This window comes from Vidua macroura, chromosome Z (assembly GCF_024509145.1).
Source record: "Vidua macroura isolate BioBank_ID:100142 chromosome Z, ASM2450914v1, whole genome shotgun sequence".
In the NCBI taxonomy this organism is placed as follows: domain Eukaryota; kingdom Metazoa; phylum Chordata; class Aves; order Passeriformes; family Viduidae; genus Vidua; species Vidua macroura.
The window spans coordinates 43855608-43868845 of NC_071611.1; the positions used below are offsets into that span (position 1 = coordinate 43855608).

The 13238-nt window shown below is 41.8% G+C and overlaps 1 protein-coding gene across 3 annotated transcripts in view; it reads left to right on the top strand.

The window, feature by feature from the left end:
• The window catches only part of ABCA1 (ATP binding cassette subfamily A member 1), a 95442-nt gene that overhangs the window by 49602 nt on the left and 32602 nt on the right, over positions 1-13238 (top strand). For all 3 annotated transcript variants that reach the window (XM_054002503.1, XM_054002504.1, XM_054002505.1), the window contains exons 7-9: positions 809-1000; positions 8149-8235; positions 12667-12907. In XM_054002503.1, the coding sequence (XP_053858478.1) occupies positions 809-1000; positions 8149-8235; positions 12667-12907 (520 nt within the window). The remainder of the gene's footprint in view (positions 1-808; positions 1001-8148; positions 8236-12666; positions 12908-13238) is intronic.

Below are 13238 nucleotides of genomic sequence, written 5' to 3' on the forward strand. Positions count from 1 at the left end.
AGCTTTTTGGACTGGACTTTGTTGTTCAACAAACATGAAGTTGGTAACTGACTTATTAAAAGAATTTGTTTATCAGGTCTGAAACAGTCTGGTGATAACTCAGAGGGATTTTATCAATTTTGTTAATAATGTGATTGCATGTGGGTTAGGAAACATTATTGACAAGGAAACCATTACCTTAAGAAAAAGATGCCTGTGAAGGAAGTCTCTAGGATCTTATCTCATTTGTTGCAGCCAGTAAGATAATTTTTTTTGCTGATACATTATCTGCTCAAAAACACTGCAAAATGTTTGCCTCAGCAGTTAGTGAGTAGATACTTCAGAGTTAAGGGAGATAATTCTGAATCATTACTGCATAGAAAATGTGGCTGGCAAATATGTCTAAGTAGTTTGGGACATAGGTCTTCTGCCCTTCACATATATTTGCCAGACTTGTATCTGGTCACAAGCCTTGTTTTTTTCTCTGTGGCTCATTTCCCAGAAGACTGAACATTAGGCAATGCATGTACCCTTGGTTGGAGGAAATGGCTGTTGTGGAGGACGGGATCATGGCTGCTTTGTGCATATTTGTGGGGGAGTGAAGAGTGACCTGCCTCCCCCAGGACTTCTCTCCCATGTTCTCAGCAGGGAAGGGTTTTTCTTGGAACTGGGTTGCATATGAATCAGGGCTGCTCAACCTGTAGAGATAAATGCCCCCTCACCTCTATCTGGAAATGTTATGAATAGCTTGCTTTGTCTGAGCAATAACCAATTTTTTTGTTGAAGTCTTAGAGGAAAGCAGACTTACGTGTTTTTCCCACTTTCATAGGTCATGGTGTCTGGTTATCGAATGCGACTGCGAGATCTCTGCAACAGCTCAACGTCGTCTGAATTTCTAACGATCCAAAATCACACAGCAGCCATGGACTCTGAAGCCTTCATTTGCACTTTGTCAAAGGAAAAACTCCATGCAACTGAACAAGCCTTCCGTGCTAACCTGAATCCTTTGAAGCCTCTTCAGGTGAGTTCACTGGTCGCACCAGTGAGAGTCTGTCATTGACACAGTGAAGTTTTCCATGTGTTTCAGTCTAGGAACTCATCCCTGCATTTCCAGAGCTGCTTAGAGGCAGTTAGAAAGGAGAAAGATTGTTGGTCTTTGTCATGGGAACATGAACAACATGCTTCTTCCCATATCATTCTTACCCTTCCTGTTCAGTCTGCTGCTTTCACAGCATAAGTGTGTGTGGTCTGCAGTTCAGTTTGTCAAGAGGAAAGTCTTTATGCTGCACAGTTACAAACAGGCTCTTGGTGTCCCTGTGTTTTAGTCAAATGTTGTATCTTGGCTGGAATGAGCGCAAATATAAGCCTGGCTTTTGCTGAGCACTAAAACTACAGCCCTCTGCCCTTAGCATGGGGCCACTGAGTACAGAAGTTTATAGCCATTGGCAGGCTACAACCTTTAAGCGGATTTAAATCATATGAAGCAGAGTCAAGTTTTAAAGTCCTGTTTCAAAAATTAACCAATGGAATGGGTATTGGGGGAGGAATTAATTGAACTTCAAGAAAATAAATTATTTGCAGGGTGACTGGAGACTAGAGCAGTCTTGGATCTTGGAAAATCCAATTATATTTTGCTACAGATCTGCAATATCTGTTAAAATATGGAAGTTTGAGGAATTCAGTGCTGGAAATGACAGTAGAGTGAAAAAAGGACCACAGAACCAACTTTGTTACCTACTAAAACAAATATTCTATTGTCTGCTGCATGAGTTTTCAGATTTGATGAGCCTTTCAGTACTCACAGTCATGTACTTGTTGCTTGGCTTTGTCGCCAGTCAAAGAGAGTCATTATCAAGTACTGGAATCATATTACTCTTCTGCACACTTGTAGTGGTCAGTGACATATTCTCTCCACAGCTCAATGTCTGTTTTGCACGTGTCCTCCATCTGCACTTTGTTTTTGCTGATGGAAGAGCAAGAAAACCCATAAGCAATAAGAGATGGGGATAACAGCACTAAAATTTTAACAGAGATGGGTTGTTTGGAGAGGACTCGCTATAACTTGTTTCATGTCTTCAGTTGTATGTGTATGTGCATATATATACCTATTTTACTTTAAACCATTCAAAGATCCTAGAATTTAGGGGTCTGAAGGGGTTGAAAATAGCCATTTTCAACCACTCGGAAACGCTACTGTACCACTAGGAATTGGTTTTCTAGGCCCTATGGAGACTCAGTCTTGCTTTTCTTATTTATGGAAACTTCTGCAGCTTAGCTGACAGAAGCAGGTGCTGAGTGTCTGTGCTCTTAGGTCTATATTGTTTGTTGGTGAAAGGAAACACTCATAAGTCACTTTGTGCCTCTTGGCAACAGCAGTATAGATTTAAGACATTATGTGCAGTTTTGGGGGGCTTCTGAGAAGCTGGCTCATGATCTTGTCTTCAAGGGGAGAAAAGCTGGAGTCCAGAATCTAGCAGTTCTAAACCTGCTGTGCATTGTTATCTGGTAAAGGTCTACAGTTTTCCTCAGAAATGTGTCACAGCGTACCCGGTAGTTAAGCTGCTGTAATGCAAAAGTGAGTGAAACAAAAACTAACTGGCTTCGATCTGGCCAGACAAAATGTTAAAGTAACTGTAGGATCACAACCAACACATTTGAAACTTAGTGTCTTTAGAGGCTAAAAAGTGCCCTGACCTGCAGTAACATCCTTGAACAAAGAGGGAACTTTGTGCTCATGAACAAAGGAGCCTTTTGATGCAGCTTATTGAAGGCATTGTGTGTCAAATCTTGGACATGCACACTGAAGATAGCATGCTCTCTATCTACTACAGTGTCTGTAAACCAATGCCAGCAATTTGTCAAGATACTAATTTTTTTTTTTCTGAATCCCTTTGATGTACTTCACAGTAAGGCATTTCAGTAAGCAGAGTAAGGGCCAAGTCAAATGCAGGTGCAACAGCAATTTGGAGACAGATTTTTAGCTTGTGTAATTGGTCATGGGCTTCACTGGTTGCACTATTTTGTGATTTATGGAGAGGCAGCATCTTAGTACAAGAAGGTTAATACAAGGGCTTGCAACTGTGTGCAAGAACTCTGTAAATTCAACACCAAGGGCTTGAATTGTAAACTGATATCTGGGAAGTTAAGTGGCTATGGTTTCTTTAATGTCTTAATACATATGACTTAGCCTGACATCCACCCGCTTGTTTTTTCCTGTCTGCATTCCTGTTTGTTATTCCCTCTGCAAGATGATGCAGTAAATTTCATCATGGAATTGATCCAGATTAAAAGTGATTGATCTGATTGTATGTTTACACAAATATTTATGCTAAAACATGAAGGGGAGAGTGCAAGATTGAGATCCCTATGATCAGGGAGTGAGTGTGTGGGCTGAGACCCTCATGATAACACTCAGTTCTGCTGGCTTAAAATGTGTGTGCATTTGCAGCCTCAGGGAAATGCTAAGTGTTCTAAGTAGCTCTCAAAAATGCAGTAATTACTAGCAAATTATGGACAGATCCAGGTTTTAAGAAATAAATTAAAGTGCATGCAAGATGAAATGCATGAGCTCTAAATGTCGCAGCACTTATTTTATAAAAAGAAAGGCAAGGCATAAACGTTTTACATACCTGCTCCTCAATTCTATCCAGAACACCCTGAATGTTGCCCAAAGGGCAGTGTTACAGTTAAAACAAGGAATTGTAGTTAAGATTTCACACTAGGATGCTAGCTCTATCGCTGATCTTTTGTATTATTTGAATTTAGCCTGTTCTGTAGGATGCAAAAACGAAGCCAAGCTCATGGAGGTATGGTAGGGAGGTTAGTGTCCTTACTCTTTTTCATGTAAGAACCTACTTGAGGCAGGCTGTTCAGATCAAAACCCCGCCAAAAATCTGCGTGTGATCACAGGGCACCAAGGTAGAAGATCAACTTTCCTTATTCTCTGAGTGTTCACTCCACTAGATGAAAAAAGTGTTTCAAAAAGTCAAATTCCCTATTCCTTGGCCCATGTCTTAATGGGCATCCATTCTCTGAAGCCTTTTGACCAACAATACTAAAGGACATAGGACATGTTGTACAAGCTCCTTATGGACACATAATCTCTTCTTGAGGCTTGCTTTGCACGGGCTGAGTGAGACTGAGGCAGGAGAAGCTAGTTTGAGAACAGTAGTGAAGCATATGACTGCATATTACATATGACTGCATGCGTGCAAATTTCCTTCCTGGCTTTCTCCTCATGGTAGGCCAGCACTTGTCCCATAGAGGAAGTATGCAATTTGGGAAAGGCTAACAAGAGCAATGGCAGTAAGTTCCCAGCCATTACCACACAGTCCAGTGGGACATTTCTGACTGTCTTATATCACAGAAGTACCCGTTTGTATATCCCTCTGCAAATCTCCTCAGTTTTGAATGTGATTTGGCAGGGGAAGGTTAAATGATAATTCAGATTGCTCCTGTGGGATTTCATCTCTTAGACAGCACTGCATAATAAGGGCTTTGCCCTACTCACTTCCAGTGGTATGGATGTGTCATAAGCCATAAATATGCTGTGGCTTGTCTATTACAGTGGTCCTTGAAAGACTGTGGGTGAGCACATGAAAATCCAATTGTTTCTTTCTCCCTCCATAATATGGGTGGTATTTTGTAAAATGGTTAGCATGAGCTAAGCATTAGATAATAAATGCATTGCAGTTGAAAAATGATTTTTAGAAAAGGTCTCCTAATGTAAATATGTGCTGCAGCTGAATTCATAGCTTACTTTGGTCTTTTGAGAGAATTTTCTGTTAAGCACAATGATATCATCCTTTTAAGCAGCAGATGTTTGAGACTTCCACTTTCAGGAAACAATAGCAGAATCTTAAAACGTGATTTTTCTGCAGAGGCCATTGGAAAGTTTCTGGTAAGATCAGTATAAAGTTGTAATAACTATTTCAAAGCAAATGTGGCAGAGTCATCTTCATTAAGGAGAAATAGTCAGCTGTATGATGCAGACTGAATTTTGGCTGAATGTTTTGACTTCCCAACACTTCAAACCCATGCATTCTCATGTATGTTAAATCAGATTTGTCTGTCCCCCATAAGTCTCATGTGAATTTATTCAAGGCTTGTCCTTCAACTCTAGCCATCTCAAGAATTTGTCACTAGAGTAAGTCTTGTAGCGTGCCCATACACGCACACAGAGTCCCCCCCAGTGCACTCAGTACTTCAAGAGTACTATGATGTTGGCTGCCCCAAAAGACAAATTTCATGACTTGCTAGCCACTACCATAGTAATTGTAGAGGGCAGTTGTGTTCAAAACCTGCTAGATGTTTGTCTTTCCACAGTGTGCCTAGAACAGACAGGTGATGTTTTTGCAGCACATTGCCAGTAAATGAGTCATTGCCCTCCCCAGCCCCTAGATGTAGTGTGGATATCTGCTAAAGACAGTCCCACAGTAGGAACAGTCTTCCTGGATCTACCCTGAATCTAGAGGTTTCTTATTAATGTAATTAACTACTTAGTGAGTCACTACAAAGATGTATATATTACAGGGAAATTAATGACATGTTCATCTGTTCAAAGAAGACTGGCCCTTGTGACTGATCTGTTGTTATTATCTCTGGTCATGACTTAGGAGAGGCTTCCTGAGTGGGCTTTGAGCTGGTAGAGAAAGAAAAAAATTCCAAGAAGTGGTAGAGAGAGTAAAATTTCCTCCATATCAATGATGCTATTGCAAGCTCTGGTGAGAAATTATCTTGAAGTGATATGAATTTGTTAGGAAAGAAAAGTCAGGGTGCTGTGGTATCAAAGGATAGATGGGTACTCCTCACAGAGTAATGTTTGCAAGCTCCTTAAATCACCTAAGATGTATGAGGTCAGGAAAAAGTCCTGTTAAGCTCAGTGTCCTTGACTGATAATCCAGCAGTGGCCCTTAATGGAGGCATGTGAAAGAATGCAGCCACTGGGCAAGCACATAACATTTCTTCAGTGTAATGTCCTGTTCTTCAGTAGCTTGCAACCCAGACTTTCTCATCAGCTGCTGAGATCGTGTTGTTTAATAGCATTTATTAAGATTTTTATGTTCAATTAATTCTTTTAAGTCTTTCTCAAACTCAATACTTTCAGCATTGTGTAGAGTCTACTGATTTTTTTTTTTCGGTTTTGACTAAGTTGCATATGCAGAAGGTCCTTTGGTTTTGTTTTAAACTGATCATTTCACTGGACGTTTCTGAGCTCTGTATGATGAGGCACAGAAGGCAATCATCCCACTTCCATTCCCTATCCCACTTGTAAGTCTACAGACCTTTGTCATAATCTGTTTGTCCTTACATGTCCCATTGGAAGAACTGGGGTCTATTGTTCTTTCTTCAAAAACTATTCTTACCTTGAATCATGGCCTTTGTCTGTACCTGAGCTCCTTCAGAGATGGAGAACCCAAAATTGCACATAGTACTTGAGAACTATGCATTGTGGATTTATGTTGATGTTGGTCTGTTTTATCACTGTATTTCTAAGATCTCTCTTTTTGAGTGGCATTAGCTAATTCAGGGTCATACAAGGGGTATCTTAAGGTAGAACTGTCTTTTCCCTATGTACTTTATTTTGCAGTCCTGAATTTTGCCTCGCACTTTGTAACAGTGTGTCAGTAGGAGGATGTGCACTAATCCTTTGCAACTGGATTTTGACTTTTCACTGTTCTGAACCAATTAGTATCTTCAGAAAACTTTTCCTCTTCCACCCTGTCCCTGAATCACCTCTGAATGCAGTAAACACAAATCTGTGTGGAGATTGATGAAGTTTATGGAGCTGAACAAACACATCTCTTGTTATGCATGAACCTGGAACTTTCTACCTCATCTTACTGCTAAAGTTGTAGTGGTAGAGCAGATAAGTAGCTTTGATATTTGCTGGCTAAATTTCTTTAAATATGTCTTGAAGGTCTAAGCCTGTGGGATATTTAATTGCTTTTCTCCTAGATGATATGTTTTTATTTATCCAAACCTTAAGGACTGCATTTAGTAGAGATCCATAGAGGTTAGAGAATCCTCCCTGAATTTACAACTGGCTTTGGAGCAAAAACTAACTGTGCGCTCAAAAAATGAGTTTTAAACATCCCAGCAGATCAGCAGAACAGTGCTCATTTACAAAAGCTGGCACTGACCAGGTCTTACCCATCTCCAGCAGATCAAGCAGAACAAGTGCTGGTTTCCAGGGATTGCCCCAGGAAAGATGTGAAAAGGAAGAGATTCAGCTCAAAAGATATGTGCTAAAATCAAGGGCCTTGGGTGTTCATCTGTGTGTTGCAGTGCTGTAACTTTAGTATGCTTTCAAATTCTGCAACATGGAGCTACTAATACAAAATCCTAGGAGTTTATTTTAATCTTCATTCCCTTGAAACAAGGATTGTGCCCAAATGTCTCCATGCAAGATAATCCAGATATGTAAATAAAAGGGAAAAAGACCCCCACAAACGGAACTCCAGGCCACCAGTTACATGTAGAGCAATTGGAAACAAGGAGTCGTTTTCAATGTGACTTCCTGCTAGAGCAAATAGTTTCCTGAAAGCTATGCCTTCCAATTCTGGGAGCCTGTCAGTCTTGCTCTTTGGTGACAGTGCATGCCAGCTATTTCCTGGAAGCTGTTTGTTTTAAAATACACCCTTGGTTTGGATAAAAAACATCAAAGCCTGATGGGAGGACTTAGTGATAATGTACACTGCAGTAGGGGGTCCTTTGTATCTGAGTATCTTTGTATCTGTGTAGTCTTTCTGAAAACTTGTACCTGCCAAATTGTCTTTTCCTCCGCTGTACTGACTTTGCATCCCCTTCTTGGCACTGGCTTGCAGGATTTCACATGCTGTCCTGTATACTGTGCTTGTTTTGTGACCTGAAATGTAAGCCATCCTTTGCATTGTAAGTGTATGTGAATTCATTTAACAGTTTGTTGGTATGGTTCAGATTATGGTATTTGTGTACCTGACCTGTGAGAAGAGAAAGGGGTGATCCTATCGCATTGCAGGGTACAGAAGCCCATGGTATTTTAAGTTCAACATTACAAAGAAAGCCAGCTCCATCTTCCCCACCAATGTAAACAGTCCTAACTGCTCTATGCAAGAATGTCTACAAGAGTTTAATTTCTTCATTTGTGCTTTGCAGTAACTTCTAGTTTCCATTTCTCTCTTCCCGCAGAGACAACTTTCTTTCAATTCCTCCTTGTGGGATCTGTCAGAAACTGTGGAAACTTTGAGAGAGAGCATTGGGAAGCTTATTAAAGAGGTAAGAAGAGCCTTTGTGTCAGGAGAACACATCACTGTGGTTGCTATCTTAGCCTGTGATTGAGTACAAGAAGCAACTTATAGTCAAATCCCTGGCTTGTTTTGAAACTTTTCCCCATCCTACAGCTGTTTTCCCTGTGTGCAGGCAGCATGCACTTCACAACCTCTTGGCACTTCGAGTTACAAATACCATAACAGGAATTAAGACATTTTCGGTAGTGTTTGTCTTCTCAGCAGTGGCACAATGGTTGGGCTTGCAGTTCATCTGCTGCCAGGTAGTGCCTTGCAAACTACATTTTGAGGTTTTCCTTTCTATTTTTCCCATCCGGTTGCCTATCCACATCAGGGCTATTAATTGGTTGTATCTACAGGGTTTTGTGTGCAGTGAGGGTATGGCATGTGGAAAAGGTGCTGTGGCTGTTACAATTTAAATTAGTAGCAGTTGGCAGTTGGCTCTTTATCTATCTTGCTTTTTTGGGCCAGAGATGCTTTTCCAGTCTTGTGGGGCACTCAGCACAATGACATCACAACACTAAAAAAAATGGCGATTTGCACAGTCAAATTGACATTCTAGAGACTGCAAGTATTTGTTTTTGCAGGTGAAATGATGGATTAAGAAAAAAAGCCCTGCGTACCTAAGATGGAATCAGAAGTCCAAATCCGGGGGGGTAGGGGGTGGGTATTGAGCCAGAAACTTATCCTAGTTTTTTCGTCTGGCCCTTTGAAGTGCTGCTATTAGTCAAAAACATTCTCTCCCTGGAGCAGAAATCACAACCATCTAAGCTAAACAGTGCCGCCACCTCCATCTAAGCTAAACAATGCATCTGCCTCCTCCTCCCTTCGCTAGTCTTCCGTCTTTGCATCAGAGCTAGAGAGCTGTGTGCCATGAACGGCAGTAACCTCTGGGAGCATGCACAAGAACGGGTCACTCCAGGTTAGCGTGTGCCTCACTCCCACGGAGGGGCAGCTTCTGGGAGCCTGCGTCATGCCAGCCAACAATTCCTGGCATGCACCCCTCCCCGAGTCCTACAACCTGCTGCGCAGTTCCCTTCACATTGAAATTAAAACTATTCCAGATCAGCTTCAGTTAGGACCATGGACCTCAGTTAGGAAGAGCTTTTGCTGCTAGCATGGAGGCTGCCCTTCAGAGTTTGACTACAGCTGTTTCCTGTTACATCATTTAAGCTTGGCTTTTCTTCTTGTCTGGGATAAAAATAATGGAAACCATGTGATACTCAGTTTGCTGATGTGGCTGAAAATGTCCCAGGGTAATGTGCCTTTTGCTTGGCAGCTGTTTTGGACATGACTGCCTTTTATTCTGCCCTGCTGTGCAAACAAAGGCAGCATTTTGCTCTGTGTACAGCATGAGCTGCTCCAGATGGCTTGACCGAAAGTTACTTCTTATTGTCTGTCAGGCAGATTTCTATGTGAAAAGGAGGGACTTGCTCTCTTGTTTCAAAGGGCAGCAGCTTGAGGGGGTGGAGAGAACTATTGTTTGTGCCATGTCTAGGAGCCTTTCTAGCAGGGACTTTTAATTAGAAAATGGTCTGAACAAAATATTTGTCTCTTTGATTGGATCTGTGTCCTTGGACTCTTTAAATCTACTTCTAGGAGGACAGATTAAACACCAAGAACAAGGACAACTATTTAGATACCCTTAGAGAGCCAGGTCTGATGTCTAGAAGAAGAAATAGCTTAGTAACCCTTCACATTTGACATATTTGTTTCCAGAGGTGTAAAAATATTAGCTCTGCATGTAAATTGCGAAGATGCTGGTGCCAAAGATGAAACAAAGTTCCTTACTCAAGCTGTTTCAAAATAATTTGTAGAAAGGTGTATGCAAATGCAATCCCTCTTTAAGATGGTTATTACTTCATACGTTCATGGGAATTATATGCACTTCCTATTTAAGTACCTTTGCTTATCATGTTAGGGAGTTTATGGTACTTTAGCTGAAGCAGCTGCCTTTTTGCTGAGCAAAAATGAGCTATTTTAGCTAAGATACCAAAAACTCCCTGAGGCATCTCTTTGAATTGCACACTCAAATTGTCACACTTGAAATGCAGCCTTGGCCTTTTGGGTGAGGAATCATCAAATCCAAACATCTGCATGAACTTACCTAACAAACAAAACTGGCTGTGTGACAGTTTTCATTCATGTTCCATGATGCTGGTAGGTCTTGTAGGTCACCCCGAACCTGAAGCCAAGTTGATTGGCAACAGGCTGCAGGCAAAGGCACCAGTGAGTAGCAAGGAAATGAAAGGACACTGGAATCAGTCAATCTGGACATTTGTACTCAGACTTTTGCTGTTCTCACAGCTGTCTTCCATTATATCAGTGTGTCATGTGCTCTTAGGCATCTGAAAATAGAGGCTCCTTGTGTAGGTGACATGTAGTAGCTGTTGTTTAGCACCAAGAATTTTTCTCCAGATGCTGACACATCTAAAATATGCACAAATGGGTCATACAAAGGGTCAGGTTTACCTCCCACTGTAAGGCCAAAGAGTCTTGAGTGTGCTTTCCTTGGGTGAACTTCAATTGGTTGTTCCAGCACACTGGTGCTTTCAGCATTGTTGCTGGCTGGCTTTACCAGCTGTCTTAGACTTTGATTATCTGTATTTATTTAAACAAAGGTGGTAGACTAATGCACTGTGAGCAAAAGTGGCAGATGGTCTTTGACTCTCTTATTGTCTCTGAAAATAGGGCAGTTGGAGCACAGCATATGAAGTTGTTTCTGAGGTGCAGTTGATGCAGAAGCAGTTACAAATAGGTGTCTGAGCAGCATTGCTAACCCTATTAAGTGCACGTGCCTGTTCTGGACATCACAGTAAGAACATCCAAGTTAACGTCACCTGGTATTTCAGCAAAGTCAAGAAATCAGATAAAATTCTAGAAAACACTTAAAAAGGGCTAAAGAACCAGCTGTAGCATTTTACCATGATACTATACAAAACCCTTAGATACAGAACACAGACCTAGGTTCTTGTTCTCTGAAAAGCGATAGCATAACTGGAATAAAGTTCAGAGAAGGCCAGCTAGGACATTTAGAAGTATAATGGCTTTCACAGAAGGAGCAAGGGAACAGGCTGAGACTGTTCAGCTTGCAAAAGAGATGAGTTGGGAATATGACAAAGACCTACAGAGTTGAGTGGCACATGAATAAGAGATAGGGATTGAATGCTCACTGTCTCTTGCAGTAAAAACAAAAAACAAAACCACATGACACTAAATGGAGCTAACCAAAGCCAGATAAGGAGAGAGAGGTTCTTTCCTGTGATATTGGATGTTAAATACTTGTGGATATTTTAAATTCTAGGAGTTTACCATGGAAGAAAGTCGTTGAGGGTTAGGAAACAGAAGTTCCCTGAGCTGAAAATAAATGGAAGCTGGAAGGTTACTTAGAGGAAGTATCCTGGATTCTTGCCTTTTTTCTCCTTAACATCCATTTATTGTCACCATCAAAGAGGAGATGTTCTGACATCTCAAGATAGGGGTCTGAAAGCACTGCATTCCATTGTAGCATGAAACCAGTGCTCATGCAGGTGGGTTGCTTTTCCTGTTGTGAGCTTGGCCATGCCCAAATATGGCAGCATTAATGCAGTGAGTATCTCAGGCTGAGGGCAGGATGCTTTTGTTCATGACATATTGCAGGCATATTGTCTGGCTTATGCCACTCAAATGAGTGTGGAGGTACTAATTGTTCTGGCTGGTTGAATGTTGTCACTTCAGGCCTGATGTTAGGTCAGCTGGCCAGCAGAAGGCTCCTTGCTGTGACTGGCTGTGTGCAAAGCTTATGCTGTGATTCGGGCTCCTGGCTGAAGCAGGGCTTGTTTTCAAGGATATTTTGGGAATGCTGTTGACAATGGGGCAAAGAGTTTCTGGGGCAGGAATAAGTGATGCCAATCTGGGAGGTCAAACTGGCTGCCTGCTGTAAATCAGTGGAAGTTTGGTGGAATTGTGCCAGGTGACACTGCTGTGGCCTGTGGCTCATGTAGTTTGTGACCCATGAGCTTCAGTCACTTGGTGTTGTTCCTTTAATTCCTATTCTGACTTGATGTACCCCACCGCACCTGTCCTTGTGAGAGTACTCCACTGGAATGTAAGCCATTGTGCAACCAGGGGGACAAGCAGTTCCCATGTTAGAAGGCAGAGAGGCCAGGAACCACCCACAGCACTGGAGTAGAAAACTCAAGAGTAAAGAACTTGGCAAGGATACATTCCAAATACTTGGACAGAAGAGACTTCCTTCTACAGTCTTCCATTGTGGTAGTGGGGAAATGTTTTCTCTGGTTCTCACCCTTGATGTTGTGTTCAAGGGGATTCTCATCTGTTGAAAAATCTGTTCTGTGGTTTGAAGGCGCATGGAAAGAACTCCTTTTACTAATCCTGTTCAATATTTGCTTCCATTCTTTTCTCTGCCCTTCCCCTCCAGCTGCTGAGCATGAAGAGCTGGAGTGACATGAGGCAAGAGGTGATGTTCCTGACCAATGTGAATGCCTCAAACTCCTCTACACAGATCTATCAGGCTGTGTCACGTATCGTGTGCGGCCATCCTGAAGGCGGAGGGCTCAAAATTAAATCCCTCAACTGGTATGAGGATAACAATTACAAAGCACTGTTTGGAGGCAACAGCACTGAAGATGATGTGATTAACTTCTATGATAACTCCACAAGTAAGTGTAACAATGGCATGGTCTGAGGTCCCATCTACTTCATGCTTGTCATTGCTAGTGTTTTCCAAACTTCCACAGATGAAAGTAGGTGGTCCTGAGGGACATACTGCTGTTTCAGAAAGGCATACACATATTGTCCTGCATATGCCCTTAAGGCCAGTAAGTTATCAACTTGCAGAGTCTCCCAAGGACCTGCTACCTACCTACTGTGTAGAGTACACAGAAACCTGTGCAGTGGACATGCTTTAGTGGGAGAGGGAGCACAGTCACATGCAGCCTCTGGAAATCTGACCTTTTCTGGACAAATTTTTTTTTTGTGCCATGCGTTGGG